This window comes from Hyaena hyaena, unplaced genomic scaffold, assembly GCF_003009895.1.
Source record: "Hyaena hyaena isolate Hyena2069 unplaced genomic scaffold, ASM300989v1 scaffold_874, whole genome shotgun sequence".
NCBI classification, from domain to species: Eukaryota; Metazoa; Chordata; class Mammalia; order Carnivora; family Hyaenidae; genus Hyaena; species Hyaena hyaena.
In genome coordinates, this window is record NW_024081504.1 from 418,525 (window position 1) to 435,102 (window position 16,578).

The 16,578-nt window shown below is 47.2% G+C and overlaps 1 protein-coding gene across 1 annotated transcript; it reads left to right on the forward strand.

The window, feature by feature from the left end:
- The first annotated feature begins 4,520 nt into the window (after positions 1-4,520).
- LOC120222394 (b(0,+)-type amino acid transporter 1-like) lies at positions 4,521-14,664 on the forward strand. The gene is made up of 6 exons (XM_039220199.1): positions 4,521-5,273; positions 9,475-9,608; positions 9,785-9,914; positions 11,524-11,648; positions 13,277-13,364; positions 13,847-14,664. The coding sequence occupies exons 1-6, from the start codon at positions 4,521-4,523 to the stop codon at positions 14,078-14,080; spliced, it is 1,464 nt and encodes a 487-aa protein (XP_039076130.1). The 3' UTR covers positions 14,081-14,664.
- The last annotated feature ends 1,914 nt before the right edge of the window (positions 14,665-16,578 follow it).

The window sequence follows — 16,578 nt, forward strand, 5'->3', positions numbered from 1 at the left end:
CTCTCTCCTAGAAATAAATAAAAATTAAAAAAAAATTAAAAAAAAGAAGTATAAATACATAAAGTACTTCCTATCATTGCATCATGTTTCCTGGAGGTAATCCTATCAGCAGTTAGCTATGTATCCTATCGTGGGTTTTTTTTCTTTATAAGATTTATATCCTTATCATAGAATAAACTCACATATAAAGTAAATTCATTTATACATGTATGTATGTACATGTATCTCTGCCTATCTCTATTAAGAAAGCTCATTTATAAACTCTGTTCTATCGATCTGTTTGTCTTTTCCTGTGCCAGTACCTATCTTAAGAATTACACCTTTGAGTTGTTTTGATATCTGGTAAGGCAAATCCTCATCTCATTATTTTTCATTAAAAAAATTTTCTTGGCTCTTCTTGGGCATGAAGTCTTTGGATTAACTTTAGATTTAAGTTAAAAAAAAAAAACCAAACAGACATGGATTTTGGCTGGAGTCAGAATCAATTTATAGAGAACTGACATATTTCCAATATTGAAACTTCTCACTTAGGAGCCTGGTGTATGTCTTTATTTATTCAGCTCTTTTATGCCCTTCAGTGAAAATCTTGCCCATTTCCTCCTAAGTTTATTTTTAGATATATTATAGATTTTGTTGCCATCATGAATGGAATACTTCCTCTTACATCTTCTCATCTGTTATTGCTGGTATGGTTTTTAAGATTTTTGTACGGCGCCTGGCTGACTCAATTGAAAGAACATGTGACTTAAAAAAATTTTTTTACATTTATTTATTTTTGTGAGACAGAGAGACAGAGAGAGAGAGGGAGAGAAAAAGAGAGCATGAGTGGGGGAGGGGCAGAGAGAGAGGGAGACACCGAATCTGAAGCAGGCTCCAGGCTCTGAGCTCTCATCACAGAGCCTGATGCGGGGCTCGAACTCACAAACCGTGAAATCATGACCTGAGCTGAAGTCAGACGCTCAACTGACTGAGCCACCCAGGTGCCCCGGAACACATGACTTTTAATCTCAGGGTCGTGAGTTCAAGGCCTATGTGGAGTATAGAGATTACTTAAATAAATAAAACTAAAAAAAAAAGTTGTTGAGTTTTCTGAAATAATTTTATCACCTACTTTTTTGTTCTAATGGTTTTTTTTCAGTTGATTCTCTTGGCTTTTCTAGGTGGACATTTGTATAATCTGCAGCTGATAACTTTTTTTTTTTTAATGTTTTATTTATTTCTAGGAGAGAGAGAGAGAGAGAGACAGCGTGAGCAGGGTAGGGTCAGAGAGAGAGGGAGTCACAGACTCTGAAACAGGCTCCAGGCTCCGAGCTGGCAGTCAGCACAGAGCCCGACGCGGGGCTCGAACCCACGAACTGTGAGATCATGACCTAAGCGAAAGTCGGACGCTTAACCGACTAAGCCACCCAGGCGCCCCATCATTTTCCTGATGGGAAATGGAACTAGTAAAGATCCCATTGAATGCACAGTGATGTAAAAACAGGGCTATTTGGTCCTTGGGTGCTGAATTTCTAACTAAGGCATCCATTTGGCTGAGCCTCAGACTGGGTCCATCAGTTACCCCATCACTTGTGATGGCAGCACAGGAATGCCATATAGGCTCAACTCTGTTTCAGATGTTTCTTCCTCACAGGCAGGCCTGATGCTGGACCTGAAGACCACACTTGTCAGATTCTGGGAGGGCAGTGGGAGTTGCTAATTGAAGCCCAAAGAACCTCAGAGTCTTTAGTTCTTCCCATTCAGGAAGAGCCTTCCTACTCACTTCTACTCATCATCTTCTTTCCCATTTCTGGCTGGTCTCAGCTCCTTAGCCTGGCATTTAGGGTTCTCCTCTGTAGACACACTACTTGACAAGATGAGTCTTTCAAAACAATCTTTCTGTTCTCCGAATGGTCTTCAACTCACAGGTAACTTCGCTGTAGTAAAGAATTTAACGTTGCCCAAGGAGAGGTCTGGCCCTTGCCCTCAGCTTCTGGGAGGTAATCTCTAAGCCCTTGGCATGTCATGCTTGATTGCAGTATCTTTATTTGCCTGGGGAGACTTGGGCCAGCCAGATAGTAACAATGTGATTTTTGGATAGAGGCTTTGGGTCATAAAATATCAGCTTGATCTCCTGAGGGGCTGGAAATGGAAGTCAGCCACATGAGCAGTCAACCATGTCTATGTGATAGAACCCCATTAAAGAGTGGACACCAAGGCTCGGATGAGCTTCCTTGGTTGGCAATATGATGCGCTTATTGTCGCACATTGTTGCCTGGAGAATAATGCTGTCCTGATTCCTCGGGGAGAAGAGAACTGAAAGCTCTGTGTTTGGAATTCTGTTGGATTCTGCCCTATGTCTTTTCTCTCTTGAGTGACCTGAATCTGGACCTTTAAGTGTAATAAAACATAACTTGAGTGTAAAAGCTTTCAGTGTGTTCTGTGAGTTTTTATAGCAAATTATTGACCATAAGGATAGTTTTGGAACCCTCCAAACTTGCCATTAGTGTTAGAGATCAGGGTGGTCTTGTGGACTGTTCTCAGACATTGCAGTTGGCATCCACTAGCAGCAGCCCCCTGGAGAAGAAGAGGGTTGACATTTAAGTGACTTAGTTACTACTTAGCTATGGCCAGGAAGGAAGCTAATTTTCTTTCCTGAGCTTCTAGGACTCTATCTTTTTTTATCTTCATTCCCTCCAATTCTTTTAGCTCCTTTTTTTTTTCCTTAATTACTTCTCTGCCCTTTTCTCTCTCTTTATACTGGGTAAGAATCTTGGAAGACCTTCTTCTGAATTTTGGAGGGCCCCCTTTTCAGGGGTTTTCTGAAGAAGATGGCCCTACCTTTTCTGAGGACCTGTGTCAATGAGGACCTCGCTTCCATGAAGCAAAGGGAGGAGGTAAGATGGACACCCCAGGAACCAATGACAGTAAAGCCCATGTATCTGTCAAGAGCTTTATTAATACACATGCACAAGAGATCCAGGTAGCCATTATGGCTGACTTGAGCTAGGTCAGCCTGTCTGGGAGATCACAGGTGTCTTTCTGCCCACTTTGGGTGTCAGCATCTTTACTCTAAATGCTAGTGAGTTCCACTGACCTTTCTATAACAATACTAGTAAAGGTTCTAGAACCCAAGAATTTAAAAGTATAAGGGAAAGGGGTGCCTAGGTGGATCAATTGGTTGAACATCTGGTTCTTGATTTTGGCTCAAGTCATGATCCTGGGTTTGTGGGATCAAGCCCTGTGTCAGGCTCTCCATTGAACATGGAGCCTGCTTAAGATTCCCTCTCTCTCTCTTTCTCTCTCTCTCTCTCCTTTTGCCCCTCTCTCCCGCTGATGCACACTATCTATCAAAAATAAAAAAAATATATAAGAGAGGGTTAACAAAAAAGTTATACGCTATATTCTTTTTTTTTTTTTAAGTTTTTTTTTTTTTTTTTTAATTTCTAGGAGATAGAGAGAGAGAGACAGGATGAGCAGGGGAGGGTCAGAGAGAGAGGGAGTCACAGACTGAAACAGGCTCCAGGCTCTGAGCCGGCAGTCAGCACAGAGCCCGACACGGGGCTCGAACCCACGAACCACGAGATCATGACCTAAGCGAAAGTCGGACGCTTAACCGACTAAGCCACCCAGGCGCCCCAGTTATACGCTATATTCTAAAATGAACATTATTTATAAATCAATGAAATATATATTAAAATATGTATACGTATATAATATTCATATATATATATATATATCTGAAACTAGAGAACTAATGAAATTCTTAGCCAGATAGTGTTGGCTAATGTTTAAGGAAAGTCGACTACGTTTCACCTACTATTCTAGCTACTTTGATTGGACTATATGCTATCTTTAGAGTAACCCTGTGTGGTGGGTATTGTAATTAACTGACAGATGAGTAGGGTGAGGTTCAGAGATCTTGTCTGAGATCACACGACTATGAGGGACTAAACCTGGGATTTGAATGCAGACCTTGTACTGTGCTTCTAACCACCTGATCCCTTCCTTGTAGGGGTACAAGCTCTGTTCTTAACTATTTGAATCTTCTTTGGTTGTTTTGATTCTTCCTTAAAGTAGGGCTCATGCAATTTTAATTGGAATCCTAATAAAACAGGAGTTTTATTGCTTGGCTGATAAAACTATTGCAGAGATTTTTTTTTTTTTTTTTTGGTTCCTAATATGCAGTTTCTCAGTATTCTTACTGTTGGCACAGAGCACTCATCCAACTGTTATTCCTCACATAGTGCTGTGGAATTGGGCAGCAGGGATTTCTACTAAAATCCCGTTTCCCTTGATCTTTCCTAGGTCACACTGGAAAACAGCTCCTGCAAACTGCCTGTACTGGAGTTTGAGTCAGACAGGGACTGGTCGATCAGCGAAGGCTCTGTCCCTTCTGAATGCCATGCCCTGGCTGTCTGGTCTCTGGTTCAGACTTCCTCAAGTGCTGTAATCATTAACTCCTGTGGAAGCCCACAAGACATAGGTATGAGAGCATCTGCTTCTGCTCAGCTAGACACAGCAACTATTGAAGTCCTGAGATGGAGAGAAGTCAGGAAAGAGATGGCGGTGAGGGGATGGCAAGACGGGAGCCCGGTGTGGGGGGGCTACAACTGAGAAGGGAGATTGGCTTGTGGAGTGCCGTGTCCCTGATGGCTGGCTGTATGATTGGCTCTGGCATTTTCATGTCGCCACAGGGGGTCCTGGTCTACATGGGCAGCTCTGGAGCCAGTCTTGTGGTGTGGGCAGCCTGTGGCCTCCTGGCCGTGATGGGTGCCCTGTGCTATGCTGAGCTGGGTGCCCTGGTTCCCAAATCCGGAGGGGAGTATGCCTACATCCTGCAAATCTTTGGCTCCTTGCCAGCCTTCCTGGTCATCTATACGTTTGTGTTGCTGGTCAGACCAGCGGCTATTGCTGCTGTCTCCCTGAGCCTTGCTGAGTATGCAGTGGCCCCCTTTTACTCTGGCTGCTCCTCGATGCCCCAGGCTGTGCTCAAGGGTGTGGCTGCCACCTGCATCCTGCTGCTGATGCTGGTCAACTGCTGGAGCTCACGGCTGACCACCATGCTGATGAACGTGTGCACGGTCGCCAAAGTGTTCTCGTTGCTAATCATCGTGGTGGGTGGGGCTGTGGTGTTGAGCCAGGGCCATGGCCACACGGAAGCCTTTCTGTTTGCCTTCCACAACACAACACATCAGTCTGGGCGCATTGGCATGGCCATCTACCAGGGCATGTGGTCCTTTGATGGCTGGAATAATGTCAACTATGTGGTGGAAGAACTCAAGAACCCAAAGGTGAGTCCATCATACTTCTTCAGAGGGTGAAATCACCAAACATTAGCTATTCCAGTTATTGTTATTTGAACTGACTAATGCAAAAGCAGCTGAAAATGGGGGTTCTCTTTTTGAAGTCATGAATGCCAGCCCATTGTCTACCTTAATTGCTTTATGGAATTATATGAATAATAACTTCCCAAGTGAGCACAGAACTTTATAGGATCACACTCGTGGTCTCATTTGCCCTGTGAGGTCAGTACTATCGACACCATTTTTCACATGGGAAAACTGAGGCTTAGAAAGGGGGAAGTGATTTTGAGGTCATTCCACTAGCAAGAGGCCATGCTTGATGACTCAGCTTGTTATCTGTCTTGATAGTTGGAACATTTGGACTCTTCAGTTACTATGGAAATTAACTCTTTGCTATAAATATATTTGCTTAGGTTGCTGTTTGTTTTCTTTTTGCCTGCAGAAGTCTTTAATTTTCAGAGGATGAGAACTGAGTCTTTTCCTCTACATCTTTGGGGCTGGCTCAAGGGCCATTACATGTCTCACCTCTCAGCAGAGGCTCCCTAGAGATGGGTTTGGGAGAATTTGGGAGGAGAAGAGGAGCATGGAGACTAAAGTCCAAGAGCACAGAGAGACTGGGGTGAGAGCCAGGAGTCCTGGGACCTAGATTCTATTCTTGCAGGTAATTCCTCGTGCTTTAGTTCCTCGCTATGAAATGGGATAATAGCTGACCCATCTACCGCATGGGGCTTGAAGGTATCAATGGCATAATCACTTGTGGATGGAGTGCCATAAACAGCTGTAATTTCAGGTAAATGTTAGTGTGCATTCATGGTGGCTCTGGGGTGGGGGCTGGGGCTGCAGGGCAGGGGCACTGGCTCATTTAGTTCACAGGGCTAGGCTTCTCTCTCTCTGAATCCAGGTTCTGGGCTTGGAGCTGGTCCAGGGAAAGAGCAAGGGGCCCAAAGGCAAGTGAGACAAGCTCCCATGCCATAGAGCATAGATTAGCACATTTTTTTCTGTAAAGTATCAAAGAGCTAATATTTTAGGTTTTGCTGGCCATGAGTCTTCTGTCATGACTACTCAACTCTGCTGTAGCGTGCAAATAGCCATGGGTAAACAAATGAGGGTGGCTGTGCCCCCATAAAAATTTATTTGCAGAAACAAGCAGTGAGCTGGATTTGGTCCACAGGCTGTAATTTGCTGACCTCTACATTTTTTCATGTTCATTTATATTTGGGAGAGAGAGAGAGACAGTCTGCAAAGGGAGGAGGGGCAGAGAGAGAGGGAGACACAGAATCTGAAGCAGGCTCCAGGTTCTGAGCTGTCAGCACAGAGTCTGACAAGGGGCTTGAACTCACCAGCCTTGAGATCATGACCTGAGCCGAAGGCAGACACTTAACCAACTGAGCCATCCAGGCACCCCTGCATATTTGACAAATGTGGGTTTCAGAGCAAAAACAAAGCCATGCCTCTGAATGATGGGCAATTGAAATTCTGGCTCTAACTCTGCTCTCTGAAGCCCATGTTAAGTGTATCTTTGTTTCACACTCTTTTTCAAGAAACTGTAGAACCTATGCCAACCCTGGTCCAGCCTTATGCTCATGCGCCCTGAAATTTGTGTGAAGAATTAAGTCATTCGAGAAGGAAGCCAGGAAATCTCAGTGTTCTCCGGGTGCAACGTGGGGCTGTCATAGCTCATTAGCTGGCCTGTGGGCTGTCCAAGATGAGTCAAATTCAAAAGCATGTCATATCCCTCCCCTGTGACTTGGCATGTGGCTGGGCCATGCAGGGTGGGTGCTCACCTGCTGAGGGCACCCCACCGTGAGGCCTGCCATAGGGGGAACCTGGGACTCTGCTCCATTGCCCATCTTTGCTACAAGTGGCCTCTTCTCGGCCCAGGCAGAACACACTTTCAGAACTGGGAAGATGAGGACTTAGCTGCCATGCTGAAGCGATGGTTGGGGCCTCCATCCCCAGATATGAGAGCTAGAGGAGACCTGAGAGGACCCATTGCTGTCCTAGTGACTTTACTTGCACGCATCTGTCACGTGACCTGCTAGGTCTGCTGACCAGGTTGTCCAGGACTGAAGACTTCCAGGGATGCTGGACTTCTGGTGTTAAAAGCAGGGAAGTCTCAGGCAAGCTGGGACCAATTGGTCACTCTCCCCGGCCCCTGCCCTTAGAAGACAGGACAGGATGGGACAGAGACTTGGATATAATAAAGGTTGCTGGGGTGCTGCCTCCACTTGCTGCTGGAACTCATGAGGCAGAGCAGTCCGGCAAGAGTTCTGTGAGAGGAGGGTTGGAATTGAGCCTTGAAGGGCTGATGTGGTTTGTGGCAAAATAGCCATGTAGAAGCAGCGTGAACAGGAACGCCGAGGCCAGGAAGAACAGGGCACGTCTGTGTCTCAAGAAAGTTTGAGCGAGGTAAGGGGACAGGCCCTGAGATCAATACTCTGACCTCAGTGCCCCTATGCCCTTCTTCCCGTGCTTGCCTCCAGAGTTTTCTGTGGCAGATCTCAGCCCTGGCAGAAAACTCTGGAAATTGCCTTTTTTTAAAAATAGTTATTTATTTTTGAGAAAGAGTAAGAATGGGTGGGGGAGGGGCAGAGAGAAAGGGAGAGAGAGAATCCTAAGCAGGCTAGGCACTGTTAGCACAGAGCCTGATGCGGGATTGTACTTACAAACCATGAGATCATGACCTGAGCCGAGATCAATAGTTGGACACTTAATTGACTGAGCCACCCAGATACTCTTGAAAATTGCTTTTTATGTAATGTTGAAGAAGAGAAGATATGCTAACCAGGGGCAGACACTTAAATGGGGGAGGGTTCTACCTAGTGGTGGGCAAGGAGGTCTGTGTGGGACTGTGGCATAGCCCTCCCGCGGAAAGCTCTGTACCAAGTCTGGCAAGACCTCCCTGCCTCTTGGTACAGAATGACCTCTTCTCATTTCATGTTACACTGTAAGGTCAGTGGCAGCAATACCAGGTTCTGGTGTCCCGTTTGGTACCGAGGAGGGAGGCTCTGGTCTCATCAGTGCTTGCCTGCCCCTCACAAGGTAAGCCAAAGGACGCCTAGAGAAAGCCCTCCATGAGGCTGGGAGTGTCCTGGACATGCACTTCCTACTTCAAGGTGTAGATGTCTATCCAGGGTGGCCAACGCCTGGGAAATTAAAAAAAAAATTTTTTTAAGGTTTACTTACTTTTGAGAGAGAGAGAGAGAGATAGAATATATGAGCAGGGGAGGAGCAGAGAGAGAAGGAGACACAGAATCTGAAGCAGGCTTCAGGCTCACAGCTGTCAGCACAGAGCCCAATGCGGGGCTTGAACTCACAAACCGCAAGATCATGACCTGAGCTGAAGTTGTATGCTTAACCGACTGGGCCATCCAGGCGTTCCCTTGGGGAATGTTGAATAGAGCTCTGTGGGTCCTGAGAGAGACCCCTTCCTTCCATTTGGTCCTGGCTCCAGAATGATGTCCAAGGTTGAGGGGCATGAAGTGGGAGGGAGTACACTATGATTTACCTGGTTTTCATTTATTCCTCCGTTTTTATTGGACGCCTACTCAGTACCTTTATTGAAAGACCATATGTCAGATTGGCACCGAGCCTCCACAGGACAAGCTGCTCTGAGTGCCCACAGCCCCTGTGTCCAGGCCCTTCCTTTTCCTTCCTCGGTGCTGACTCTCACACCTTGCAGGGAGCCAGAGCAGTGGCCAGTCCCATTTACAGATCCCCAATGACCCCCAATTTCCAGTTGAGGAGCCTGAGGGTCAGAGTGGAACCTCTGGAGGAGGTTCAGCCTGGGTGGGCCTGAGTCCTGGAGACCCAGAAACTAGGCAGGGTTGGCATGGTGGTCTTGGAATATTACAGCTGGAAAGGTTGATAAACAGCCAAGAATGAAGATCTTTAACTTTCTTGTCCCTTCTCTGTGCCTCTGCTCTCATGGTCGCCTCCACTCCTCTCAGGCCCTCTGTACCTCCACTGCTCAGACTGGTTAGTTCCCCACATAGCACATCTGTTGTTTGTGGGTCCATGGCATGGACTGTGAGCACATGGACAAGGGGCACACAGCCTGTGTGGCCCTCAGGGCCTGGTATGTCCCCTGTGGCCAGGATGAGCTCAGCACTGCACTGGTGAGCTTGTTCCGGGGGCCTGAGAAGGAACTCGCCTACTAACACGTGGCTTCTTCTCCTGGACTCTACAGCAGAACCTGGTGTGGGCAGTGATGATCGCCATCCCCTTGGTCACCAGCCTGTACCTCCTGGTCAACATCAGCTACCTGCTAGTGTTGTCACCCACTGAGATCCTTTCCTCTGATGCTATGGCTGTGAGCTGGGGGTAAGTGAGTCCAGGCATGTGTTCCTTGGCCAGTGGGCAGACAATTCAGTTTGGGGAAGGATCGTGTCCTGTGTGTATTTCAATTTGCCTCCAGTTGTTTTGTTTGCTCTGTTTCCTTGCTGTTATCTTCCAGTTTGCTGCTGGAGTTCCTTCCCTTGATCCCTATGTCGTCCTAGGAACCAGGTGCTGGGGGCCTGGGCCTGGCTGGTACCCTTGGCTGTCGTACTCTCGACATTTGGCTCTGCTAACGGGGCATTCTTCGGTGGAAGCCGTGTGTGCTATGCGGCTGCGAGAGAAGGCCACATGGTGAGAGATGGGGTCTGGACTGGGCGAGGTGGTGAGGGCTGTAGGCGGGCTAAGCTTTCTCCTGCCTAAACTTAGCACTTAGCCTAAGCCAGGACTCCCCTACAAGACATAGCCCCCATGTTTTCTTTTTTAAAAAAATCTATTTATTTATTTATATTAAAAATTTTTTAATGTTTTATTTATTTCTGAGAGAGAGAGAGAGAGAGAGAGAGAGAGACAGTGTGATCAGGGGAGGGTCAGAGAGAGAGGGAGATACAGAATCTGAAACAGGCTCCAGGCTCTGAGCTGGCTGTCAGCACAGAGCCCGATGAGAGGCTCGAACCCACGAACCGTGAGATCATGACCGAAGCCGAAGTCAGATGCTTAACTGACTGAGCCACCCAGGCATCCCCCAAAATTTTTTTTAGAGTTTATTTACTTTTGAGACAGAGGAGACAGAGCATGAGCAGGAGAGAGACAGAGAGAGAGGGAGATATAGAATCTGAAGCAGGCTCCAGGCTCTGGGCTGTCAGCACAGAGCCCAACATGGGGCTTGAACTCAGATCATGACCTGAGCTGAGCTGAAGTCTGATGCTTAACCAGCTGAGCCACCCAGGTGCCCCAGCCCTCTTCTCTTCTAAGAATGAGACTCAAGCATCCCAAGCATCTCCATTTAAGCTCCAGTCCTTTGACTTCCACGTTTTGGGAGATCAGTGTGGAGTTTGTAGGTGATGGGGATGTTTGTGTAGAGCAAATGGTGTGGGGGCAGGGGGCAGAGCCACAGGGGCAGAGCCTGTGTGTACACTCAGGGTCCCTCCCCTTGGGGACTCTGTCTCTCTGGTAGCTTTTGCAGCAATGATGCTGAAACGGAAAACTCCAAGATCTAGGGGGCTTACAATAGCAAATATTTCATGTTGCTCATTGGTCCCTGGGTCTGCCATGGCTCTGCTTCAGCCTGGGGCTTGTGTTCAGATTTTCTCATTTGGGACTGTGAGTCTGTTCTTGTCTCAGGGACCCAGGCCAAAGCATGTTTTTGCCTAGAGCATGTGGCAGGGGTTCAAGAGACCAAGCCAAACCACACAGGCATATTTTGAGCCTCTGCTGTGTTACTCCTGCTCACATTTCATTGGCCAAGCCCAGCATCAATGGATGGGGAAGAATCATAGTATTTCTCCTACAGAGGTGGGAGAGCGAGACTATTTGCTGAGTAGGAATACAGTCTACTACCATAATCCATGACCCATTCCATGCTCCATCTGTAACCATCCCACCCTCTCCTCCCCCATCCTCTGTCTTCCCACCCCGGTCCCTCTTCCTGTTTTGGGGATGAGCAATCGAAAATTGAACACCCTGGCCAGACACCTGTGTCAGCTTTCTATACTCTAGCCCACATCCTGAGCTATTTGGGTCTATGGAGCGATTGGCCTCCCAAGCTGTACGCTGGGCCTGGTTTCACCCCAGGTGAGCCACAGAGACGTGCGTCTGGAAGCAGTGGGGCCTGGGAACTATTGGTTGGGGGCACTGGTGTCCAGAGTGAGTTTGGCCGGGGAAGAGGGCTGGGAGCTTCCCAGGGCAGAAACCTACTGTGGCTCCCTTGAGGGGGTTGTCTGACACCTGGCTTTGCTCCCAGCCCCAACTTCTGTCCATGGTTCATGTGCATCGCCTCACACCGACTCCGGCCCTGATGTTTACCTCGGCAGTGGCTTTGATCCTGGTCATCCCAGGAAGCTTCGGCACCATTGTGAACTTCTTGAGGCAAGTGAGACTGCCCTCCCGTGCTGGGTATCTCATGGCCCCTTTGTGCACACACTCACATACACTCATGTGTATATAGAAGTCCCCTCTGTGTGCACACTTACACACATGCATGTGTGTATATAAATATGTGTGTGCACACTTCTGGAAGCCCCTAGGTATAACTATCACACATAAAGATACACATGCACCCTTCTGGAAACCTGAGCCCAGAGCTCTTGCACATGCACACACATTTCAGCCATTCTCTCCCAGTTATGTTTCCAAAATTAAATGTGGCTCCCTCCTCTCTTGTCCTGTTTCCAAAAATTCAATGAGACAAATGTTTCACCAAGAAGCAGGCAAGTTAAAGGCTTGTGTTGTCTTTGTCATTTTTTATTCTTCCTCGTTCCTTTATTCTGTTGCTGAGATCACATTAAAGCTATCTTCAGGCTCACACCTTGTCGCCATGGGTGCAGTGTGATTTTCCCTTTGCAGTCTGATCTGTGCTCAGGACTCTGACCCAGCATATCTTGATTGAGCCCAGGGCAGACCCACAACCAAGTTGGGTAGGTATAATCAGAGATTGCATCAAAATGGGGAGATGTTCTGACCCCCTTTATTACCTTCCCTGGGGCAGAAATAATGGGCTGTTGTGCCATCCAGTCGTGGTTTTATGGGCTCATCTGAAACAGGTTTCACGGGTACGTCTTTACACTTATAGGCAAGTGCGGCGTCTGGGTGCCAAGGGAGCTCTCAGAGTAATTTCTCAGGCATCGCGTGTTCTCTTCTTTGTTGTCATAAGTATAATTAATCTTCTGGAACGGGGTATATAGTGCTTGATGTGACTTTCTTCAGAACATTAAGTAACAGATCTGGTTTTCTTTTTATCTTTTTCCCATTAGAAAGGATAAAATCGTTATATGATGAGAAAAATATCAAACCATGGTGAGCCTAGGGTTTCTTTGGGCTGAGATTTGAGAATGTGACTGAGAATGTTCTGGCACAGAATGAGAATGTTGCGGATGATCCATCCTAACAAGGACCCCATGTCCCCCAGTCTTGACTGCCTCAAGAGATGGCCTGGCCTGGATCCCATCTCCAAGGTCAGATGAGACTTTCACTGGACCTAGATCAGCCACTCAATGACCCACAGTGGGGCAGACAGAGGCCAGGGGCTTGTCTGGGTGTTCAGTGGCCTATCCTGTCACCCACTCTAAGGTAGGAGCATCTGCTGTGAGTGTGCTAGTCCTTGAGGAGAGCATAGGCTTCCTTGACATTCTACCAGACTCCTGTTTTTAGACACACAAATGCTCCTCCTCTCTTTGAAAAATTGTCCTTTTCTGTCCAGCCAGGGGCAGTCAAAGAAGGTCCAATGTGGAGCCAAGTGAGTGCCTGGGCTTGTGTGTGAGTCACTTTGTGACTGAAGATGAGGGAGACAGGAATATCCTCCAGTGCACTCCTGTCCTTGGTGCACCAGCCTGCCTTCTTCTTTCCTTAGTCTGCATGGACAAGGGCACCTGGAGGTAGCTGAAAGGTCCCTGATGAGCTTGTACTCCTGCCCCGGGTTTTTACCTAGTAGGCCAGCCCCGCTTGCAGGCCCACCCAGGGCAGGGCCTCAGAGTAAGTGGCTCATGTCTGCCTTTCAGCTTCCTTGGCTGGATCACCTATGGAACCACCATTGGCTGCCTCTTGTACTTGCGAATAAAGAAGAAGAATCTTCCTCGACCTTACAAGGTAGTCTTTGGAATAAACATTGGGCTTTTTGTAACCCTAGGCTCTTGCATGAAGCAGATCATTGGACCACAGTCTCACTTGGGGCCTAGAGAAAGAATGTCATATTTGGTAGAAAATTTCTATATTTCCTGGGGATGAGGGACATCTGGATCACAAGGCATTGATCCTGTTGACTGGGGACTCATTTCTCCTCTGGAGGACCCTGAGGGAGAACAATAGGAGACAAATGCAGAGAGGATGCACACATCTAGTAGGATTCATGGAGAGGATTAGCCTGGGTCCCAAAGCCCTCGTTCCTTGGATGGCCCCTTGTAACCTTGTAAATGGCTTCCCTGGCCAGGCAAGGTAGGGTGGCAGTGACTGGAAGAGAGAAGCCAATGCCAAGTGAGAGCAACAGGCAAGCGGGCAGGAGGGACAGAGCCCAAGGGCCATATACCACACTCCATGCTTCTCCATCATCCAGGTCTCTGTGTCCATTGCAGGTCCCCACCATCGTCCCTGTCATCATGCTCCTTGCTTCTCTCTACCTGGTGCTGGCTCCTGTCATCGACCACCCCCAGATTGAGTTCCTGTACATCTTTCTGTTCCTACTCAGTGGCATCCCGGTCTATTTCCTGTTTGTCTACTGCCAGTGCCAGCCCAAGTGTTTGCAGATGGCCACCTTGTATCTCCAACTGCTCTTGGAAGTTGCTCCAACCGCTAAAAATGTTGACTAAAGGACAGGACAGGTGTGCACTGCCCTCCTTGCTACAGACACCTTTATCCCCACACAAGTGGCCTTTGCAAGCTTCTCTGTAGGTTGACTGTACATAATTCTAATGAGCAACTGGAATGCTAAATACAGCTGTTGTGAAGATTTGGGAGCATCCAGCCAGGACAGCATCCCCCCTTCTCTGAGGACTGCTCCTTCAGTGCAGGTAGATCTCGCAGCCACATTGATATTACACGGCTGCCTCTCTGGGTATGGCTATTTAATATTCCAGGTGGGGAGTATGAAATACATTCCCTCCTTTGGGGATTTTGGAGTTAGAATTCTGATGGTTGCCTAACCTGAGGATTTGTAAATCTTGGGCTCTATATGAGACCATCTTCCGTTATCAGGCAGAGAAGCAGAGAAAGTTCCTGTGGAGAGAAGATTGAAGATACACAGTGAAATGATGTTGAGAATTAAGTGGTCCCTGAGAGCTGAGGGAATGACCTGAGAGGTAGCAGCCTGGATCCCTGGCTCTTTTTTAGTTCTGGTTTCTGTCCTTCTATGGCCCAACTGCCATCTAGCTGTTCTTCCTTCTTTTTGATCATCAAGGACAACCTGATATCTTATAATAAATTTCTAATTTCAGCTCAGGTGAGTTCAAATGAGTTCTCATTTCCTGCAAACAGAAAAGCTTTATGTCTGACAAACCTTGTTCAGGAAGAGATGATACTTTAGTTTCTGTTTAAAACCACCAACTGGCTTGAACAGAGAAAGAAATAAGAGATCTCTGGGAGGGAGGGATTTTATTGGCTTTGGGTAAAAGAGAGGGCAGTCAAATTTCTAGAGGAAAGGATGAAAAGTTAGAACAGACCCCAGAAGGCTAATGTGGTTACAGGACTATATAGAGGCAAGGGGGTAGAGATAGCTGGCTGCCGAGGTGAGAATGTGGAATAGGAGGGATGATGGCAGTGCCTTAGAAAGGCTGGGGGTGCAGCTCCTGAGTCCATGGGGGAGGGGACTTGAACACCACTCAGCACCTCTCCTCTGCAGCTGCACCTAGACACCTGTTTAGGGCTTTCCTTTTATCGCACAAACACAGAATAGGCACCTACAAGCTCTTTCTGTTAAGTTTTATTCTCCCATCAACCAATTCTCATTTTTTGTGACACCAACTGGGTATCCAATAGGCACCTACAAGCTCTTTCTGTTAAGTTTTATTCTCCCATCAACCAATTCTCTTTTTTTGTGACACCAAGTGGGTATCCAATGATTCCATTCAATTCTGACGCTGAGTTAATGCAGACCCCCAAAGCTAAAGGTCTCAGGCACAAGGTGCAGACACCAGTCACAACTACTGGGTCCCTCAATCACCCATGCTTCTGCTCAACTTGGCTACAGCCCCTCCCTTTATGGTTGATCACTTGCTAGAATGACCTACAGGACTCTAGAAAACACTTGACTATCAGTAGTTCATTGCAAAGAATATAACTCAGGAGGGTCCATTGGAAGAGATGCATGAGGCAAGGCATGGGGGAAGGCATGTGGCACTTCTATACTATGGTGTCTTTGGGTGTTTCACCCTTCTGACACCTTGATGTGTTCACCAACCTGGAAGCACTCTGAAATCTGTCATTTAGAGGTTTTTATGGAGGTTCCATGATGTAGGTGGATTAATCATTGACCATGGTGATTGAATTCAATCTCTAGCCGCTTGAGCCTCCCCAGAGGTCAGGGGTGGAGGTGGAGTTGAAAGTCCCAACCCTCTCATCTGTCTTGAACTTCCTGGAGACCAGCCCCCTCCCAGAAGCTCTCTGGGGCCCCCACTCACCAGTCATCTCATTAGCATACAAAAGATAGCCATCACCCCCGAGACTCCAAGACTTTGGGAGTTGTGTGCCAGGAACTGGGAACAAAGACTTAATATTTATTTTTTGTGATATCACACTTCTGAACTGTGAACTCTTTATCAGTGCTGTTCCTGAAATTCTAGGAGAATCTTCATACCCCTTCCCCCAGCAGCACAGCCTACTTTAGAGAAAAGAAAATTACAAGAAGCTGGTTCTATCCTGTTCCTTGTTAAAGGAGGCCATGGATCAGGCTGAAAGTCCTCAGGAAAAGCACTGAACACCTTCAACAGGTATTAGTTCTTTCTGATGTGAAACATTGGGGTCCAGAAGCAAATGGTCAAGAAAGAAGTCTTAAGATGTCTTTGGTGCAAAAAAGGTGGTTTTATTAAAGCACGGGGACAGGATCCATGGGCAGAAAGAGCTGCACTGGGGTTATGAAGAGTGATTGATTATATACTTTCAAGTTGAGAGGGGGTTACGGATAGTGTAAGTCTCTAAGGAATTTGGAAGCAAGGTTTCTAAGACCCTGAGGTGCATCGTTTACTACTGTCTAGTGAAACCTTAGACATGAGACCCTTCAGGTATATATCCGTGGGCCATATATTTGGAGGATGATTGCTAACACACATCTTATGGGGTCAGGGGTGGGGGTGGGGGGTACAGGTAAAGAAAG